We start from the raw sequence: 6000 nt of genomic DNA, 5'->3' as shown, positions 1-6000 counted from the left end.
GCCAGGCTGACGAACTCCTCCTGACCTCTGGTGATCCACCCGCCTTGGCCTCCCAAAGCGCTGGGATTACAGGTGTGAACCACAGCACCCGGCCTCGAATTGCACGTTAAATTGGATAGCTGGGCGGGCGTGGTGGCTCGCGCCTGTATTCCCAGCTACTCGGGGAGGCTGCGGGTGGAAGGATAGCTTGACCCCAGGAAGTCGAGGCTGCAGTTAGTCTTAATTGCGCCACTGCACTCCAGCCTGGGTTAAAGAGCAAGACCCTGTCTCTAATATGTAAGAAATGAAAAAATAAATAAATTCGACTGCCAAAATTCTTGCTGTTCCCAGCATATTCCAGTTTCACCTTTCAGTGCCTTTGCTTATGCTGATCTGACTGTAACCGCATTCCCACCTTTCTCCGTCTGGGTAAAGGGCATCTTCCTTCCACACTCAACTCTTAGCATCAGAAAGCTCTCCCTGATACTGCAATTGAGTCACCTGTGATACTGGGAAAAAGAAAAAAAAAGCTCTCCCTGAATCCCTAGGTGGACTATGTTAGGTAAACTTCATGTTTGCTGCAACATATGATGTATTGGTTCTTCTCTGCCTCTCCATTGTAAACTCCTCAGGGGCAGAGGTAACAGCTTTGCAGCCCCGGGAGTTAGGTTTGCTTAAGGGACTAGAACAGGTGTGACTGGCAGGGAGCAGAGTCTGGAGCGTTGTCTGAAGCGCTGATAGGTAGATCGGCGGAAGGACGCGTAACCTGGAAAAGTCGGAAATAAAGCCGGGAGAGCAGCTCTGTGTGGGATGTGACTTTATGAGTGGATGCTGAGAAAAGCGGGAGACTGTGACTTTAACCTCCTGGCCACAACACGTCCTGCTAGGGCAAGGAGGGAGACAGTGATAAAGCACTGGGCAAGTGCTGAAGCGACAATTACTTCCAGGGCAGGGTAAAAGCTCCAGAGGATTTTTGCGGGAAGGAGATATTTATTTGAGCAGGGATTTGGAAGACTAGCCACCGAAGGGTACCTCCGGCTTTCCGTTTCTAGTTCCGCGCGTGTGGAGGCTGCTCGATACCCGCGCCTGCGCGTGCCTGTCTCGGCTCTTAGGCCCGCCCTTTCCTGCCAGACCTGGAGGGGCGGGGCGGTGCCGGCAAGATGGCTGCGCCCGAGAAAATGACGTTTCCAGAGAAACCAAGGTAAGCTCCGTACGGGGAGATGAGCAGGCAAGCGGGCCGATGGTGGGCATGGAGGATGTGGTGGCAGCAAGAAAAGGGAAGCTAGGCCAAGCTAAGTGAGCCACCGCGGCAGCTCGATTCCTTCCTAGTGCGCGCCCTGGTCCCCTCCCCGGACTTTCACGGGCGGCTGTGGGCTCAGGCAAGCGAGGAGAGGATCAGGTTGGCGGATGGAGAAGAACTGCCTTCTGGGAGTGGGAGGATGAGGGGATGATAGATGCCTGTTCTGTAATTAAAATACAGGAATCAAGATTTCTTGCCTCAGCACCCGAACTATTTCCTTTCATTGGGCACAGAGGAGCGGGGAGCTCGGGCAGCGCTGCAGTGTAGCCGCTAATCGTCGTGTATGTATGTCTTAATCTTCCAGCCACAAAAAGTACAGGGCCGCCCTGAAGAAAGAGAAACGAAAGAAACGTCGGCAGGAACTTGCTCGACTGAGAGACTCAGGTAATGGACTCTCTATCCTATTTTCTGTGTTGTGAAATTGCTCTCTCCACTCCAGCCCTAACTTGAAGCCCCAGTGTCAGAAGGAAGTCAAATACTGTGTCGGAGGAAAAATAGCTGTGACTACTGCCCGCCAAGTAGTTATTTAGAAACACCTGTCAGAAACAATGTTAACATACTAAAGTCAGGAAGAGGAAGTCTTGGTGAATGATCGCCCATTGATTTGGTGTAACTGTTTATAAAGTATCTAATATTATAGTTGTGCCGGGCGCGGTGGCTCAAGCCTGTAATCCCAGCACTTTGGGAGGCCAAGACGGGCGGATCACGAGGTCAGGAGATCGAGACCATCCTGGCTAACACGGTGAAACGCCGTCTCTACTAAAAAATACAAAAAACTAGCCGGGCGAGGTGGCGGGCGCCTGTAGTCCCAGCTACTCGGGAGGCTGAGGCAGGAGAATGGCATAAACCCGGGAGGCGGAGCTTGCAGTGAGCTGAGATCCGGCCACTGCACTCCAGCCTGGGCGACAGAGCGAGACTCTGTTTCAAAAAAAAAAAAAAAAAATTATAGTTGCAAGCTTCATGAATTACAGTAGCTAGCACAGTCCTTGCACACATAGTAAGTATTCGGTGAATATTTTTCTTCATAAAACCAGCAGGAGTTGAAAGTATTAGACGGTTTGCAAGTTTTTCTCAAACTTGACTAATATGAGACCCTTTGTTTACCCAAATTATTATGTTATCCAAATATATATCAACATAATACTAGTTATGAAGCTCATTTATTTATTTTTGAGACAGAGTCTTGTTCTGTTGCCCAAGAGGGAAATGCATCGGCACAACCGTGGCTCACAGCAGCCTCCACCTCCCAGGCTCCAGCAGTCCTCCCACCTCAGCCTCCCAAGTAGCTGGGACTACAGGCATCCACCACCACACCTGGCCAATTTTCTTTTTTCTTTTTTCTTTTTCTTTTTTTTTTTTTTGAGATGGAGTCTCGCTCTGTCGCCCAGGCTGGAGTGCAATGGCACGATCTTGGCTCACTGCAGACTCTGCCTCCTGGGTTCAAGCAGTTTTTCTGATGCAGCCTCCCGAGTAGCTGGGATTACAGGCGCGCGCAACCACACCCGGCTAATTTTTGTATTTTTAGTAGAGATGGGGTGAAACCCCATCATGTTGGCCAGGCTGGTCTCGAACTTCTGACCTCAGGTGATCCACCCACCTCAGCCTTCCAAAGTGCTGGGATTACAGGTGTGAGCTACCGCCCCTGGCCCACCTGGCTAATTTTTAAAATTTTTGTAGAGATGGGTTTTCACTATATTGCCTGGGCTGGCCTTGAACTCCTGGCCTCAAGCAGGAAGGCAAGAGGGAAGGCAACTTCAGGCCACCACGCCTGGCCTGAAGCCATTGTTTGACTATAAAACAATATATGAGCTGGGCACGTGGTGGCTCATGCCTGTAATCCCAGCACTTTGGGAAGCCAAGACAGATGGATCCATCACCTGAGATAATGCTAGTAATGATGTGAAACCAGTGCTCCTCACAATATGTACATGGCACTGATGAGAGTTTGGAATGCCTCTACTAATGTTGCCTTACGGTTATTTACCACTTTTTCTACGAAATTACTGTAGAACCTTTATTTGTACAGCTGGTCGTTTGACCTTCACATGGCAAACCTAACATTTATGTATTAAATCTGCCTGCTTAATGCAATAAAATTAGGACTTAGTTATAAAATTATGTAGTAATTATAAATCCAGATGGGAGCACTGAAATCACACAATAGTACTAGATTATAATGATTGTCATTCACATTATCCAGAATATGCTTATGAAATTATCCTAGACAATTCTTGAAATCCAGAGACCATGGCCTCAAGTCACTAGGATTCTTGGGCCTTGAGAAACGTAGCCATAGAGGTTTTATTTACCATTGGAGTTCCCGAGTAATTATTTTAGCGTCAGTACTGAGGTATTTAGAATGGAAGGAGCAATGTGTTTACCTGCAACCTATGTTAGCATTTCTGTCTTATTAGTTGAAAACTCATCCACTAGAGGCAGAAGCAAGCATCAGGGATAAAAGGAAAACTAGGATGGGTTGGAGTTATTGAGGCCTTTATTGTACTTCCTCTCTCCCTCCTTGAAATTTTCAGCTACTTTACTTTGTTCATTTAACCTGTTTTATTCTAAATATTATATATTCTACATTTTTTTAACTTCTTCCTCTTTTTCTTTTCCTGCACTAAATCCTGTAACAGCTGGTATTTGTATTGTTTTGATTTTTTTTTTTCCCTTTTTACTTAGCAAAATGTGTTCAGAATGAGCCTCTGTGGAAAGTCAGGCAAGTCGTGTCCCATGGTACTTTAGTCCATTAAAGGATCCAGGTCACTGGTCTGTCAAAATTATATAACTAATGCCATATCCAAGACTAAGCACCTGTCTCTGCACTTCTGCTCCTAGTTTTGCCCACTCCAACTCACAATTCTTTGCCTAGTGGTACTTCATGAATACTGTAGACTGTGGAACGGTCCTGTTTTTTTTTTTTTTTTTGAGACAGAGTCTCACTCTCTCGCCCAGGCTGGAGTGCAATGGCACAGTCTTGGCTCACCGTAACCTCTGCCTCCCAGGTTCAAGTGATTCTTCCGCCTCAGCCTCCTGAGTAGCTGGGATTACAGGTACCCACTATCATGCCCGGCTAATTTTTGTACTTTTGTAGAGATAGGGTTTCACCATGTTGGCCAGGCTGGTCTTGAACTCCTGACCTCAGGTGATCCGCCTGCCTTGGCCTCCCAAAGTGCTGGGATTACAGGCGTGAGCCACTGTGCCCGGCCAGGAACACTGCTGTTCATTGTAGCACACATTGGATGGCCAGAAGGCTAGAATGTTGTTACTGTGAGAGTGTCTTGGCCAATGATTGGAGCGTCTTGGCAAATGATTTCTGGGCTAGTGAGCTCTTAATTACAGATAGCTTCTTTGGCACCCAGTTCTACTTGAGATAACCTGAAACTGGCCAGGCGCGGTGGCTCAAGCCTGTAATCCCAGCACTTTGGGAGGCCGAGACGGGCGGATCACGAGGTCAGGAGATCGAGACCATCCTGGCTAACACGGTGAAACCCCGTCTCTACTCAAAAATACAAAAAATTAGCCGGGCGAGGTGGCGGGCGCCTGTAGTCCCAGCTACTCAGGAGGCTGAGGCAGGAGAATGGCGTGAACCCGGGAGGCGGAGCTTGCAGTGAGCTGCTGAGATCCGGCCACAGCACTCCAGCCTGGGCAGCAGAGCGAGACTCCGTCTCAAAAAAAAAAAAAAAAAAAACCTGAAACAAGCTACCTCATCAGAAATTAAGATATTAAAAGCAAGTTGCAAAACTATAGCATGATTCTGTGTGTACAGTTACATGTACAGGTTGAGTATCCCTTATCTGAAATGCTTGCATTGTATTTACCAGTTCAGCATCCCAAATCCAAAATCAAAATTCGAAATGCTGCAATGAACATTTCCTTTGAGCATTGTTGTCACTCAAAATATTTGTGATTTTTGGATTTGGGGTGCTCAACCTGTATAATACCATTGGATATACATTTGATCCTTGAACAATGTGGGAGTTAGGGACTCTGACCACCCCCGCCCCTCTGCATAGTCGAAAATTTGCATATAACTTTTCACTCCCCCAAAACTTAACTATTAAGTGCCTACTGTTGACTGTAAGCCTTACCAATAACATAAATTGTTGATTAACACATACTTTGTATGTTATATGTATTATATACCATATTCTTATAATAAAGTAAGCTAGAGAAAGGAATGTTACTAAGAAAATCACGAGGAGGAGAAAATGTATTTGCCCTTCATTAAATGGAAGTGGTTCATCATAAAGGTCTTCATTCTCCTTGTCTTAATGTTGAGTAGGCCAAGGAGGAAGAGGATGATTTGGTCTTGCTATCTTGGGTGGCAGAGGCGGAAGAGGTGGAGGAGGTGGAAGGGAAGGCAAGAGGGTAGACCCACTTGGTGTAACTTTGCAGAAATACATTATAATTTCTGTCTAACATTTTTGCTTTTTCATTTCTCTAAAAATGTTTCTCTACAGTACCGATTCTTCCACCATTTGCTTTCGTTTAAATGCATTACTTTTCAGTTTAGAAGGGTTCATAGAAGAAGTCAAAAGCAGTCTTGAATAATTGGCCCTTCTGCCAGATTGTCTAGTGTCAATTTGTTTTCTGGCACTGCTTCACCTAAGTTTTCTTCCTCATCACCTTGCACTGCTTTGGAAGGACTCATCCCAATCAAATTGACTTTTGTTAACTACTCTGTTGTGTCTGTTAGCTCTTGAATTTCTTCAAGATCT

General features: G+C 46.3%; 1 protein-coding gene across 2 annotated transcripts in view; it reads left to right on the top strand.

Moving 5' to 3' along the window:
• Nucleotides 1–237: 237 nt before the first annotated feature.
• Nucleotides 238–6000, top strand: part of ZRSR2 (zinc finger CCCH-type, RNA binding motif and serine/arginine rich 2) — a 35117-nt gene continuing 29354 nt past the window's right edge. Inside the window, exons 1-2 of one of the 2 annotated variants that reach the window (XM_033200902.1) lie at nt 238–1180; nt 1584–1663. In XM_033200902.1, coding sequence (XP_033056793.1) covers nt 1140–1180; nt 1584–1663 — 121 coding nt within the window. In that variant the 5' untranslated portion in view covers nt 238–1139. The remainder of the gene's footprint in view (nt 1181–1583; nt 1664–6000) is intronic. The other variant, XM_033200901.1, reaches the window with a different exon arrangement.

Source organism: Trachypithecus francoisi, unplaced genomic scaffold, assembly GCF_009764315.1.
Source record: "Trachypithecus francoisi isolate TF-2019V2 unplaced genomic scaffold, Tfra_2.0 Lachesis_group6, whole genome shotgun sequence".
Classification (NCBI taxonomy): Eukaryota; Metazoa; Chordata; class Mammalia; order Primates; family Cercopithecidae; genus Trachypithecus; species Trachypithecus francoisi.
The sequence above is the reverse complement of the archived record's forward strand: the minus strand, read 5'-3'. Positions and strand labels throughout refer to the sequence as shown.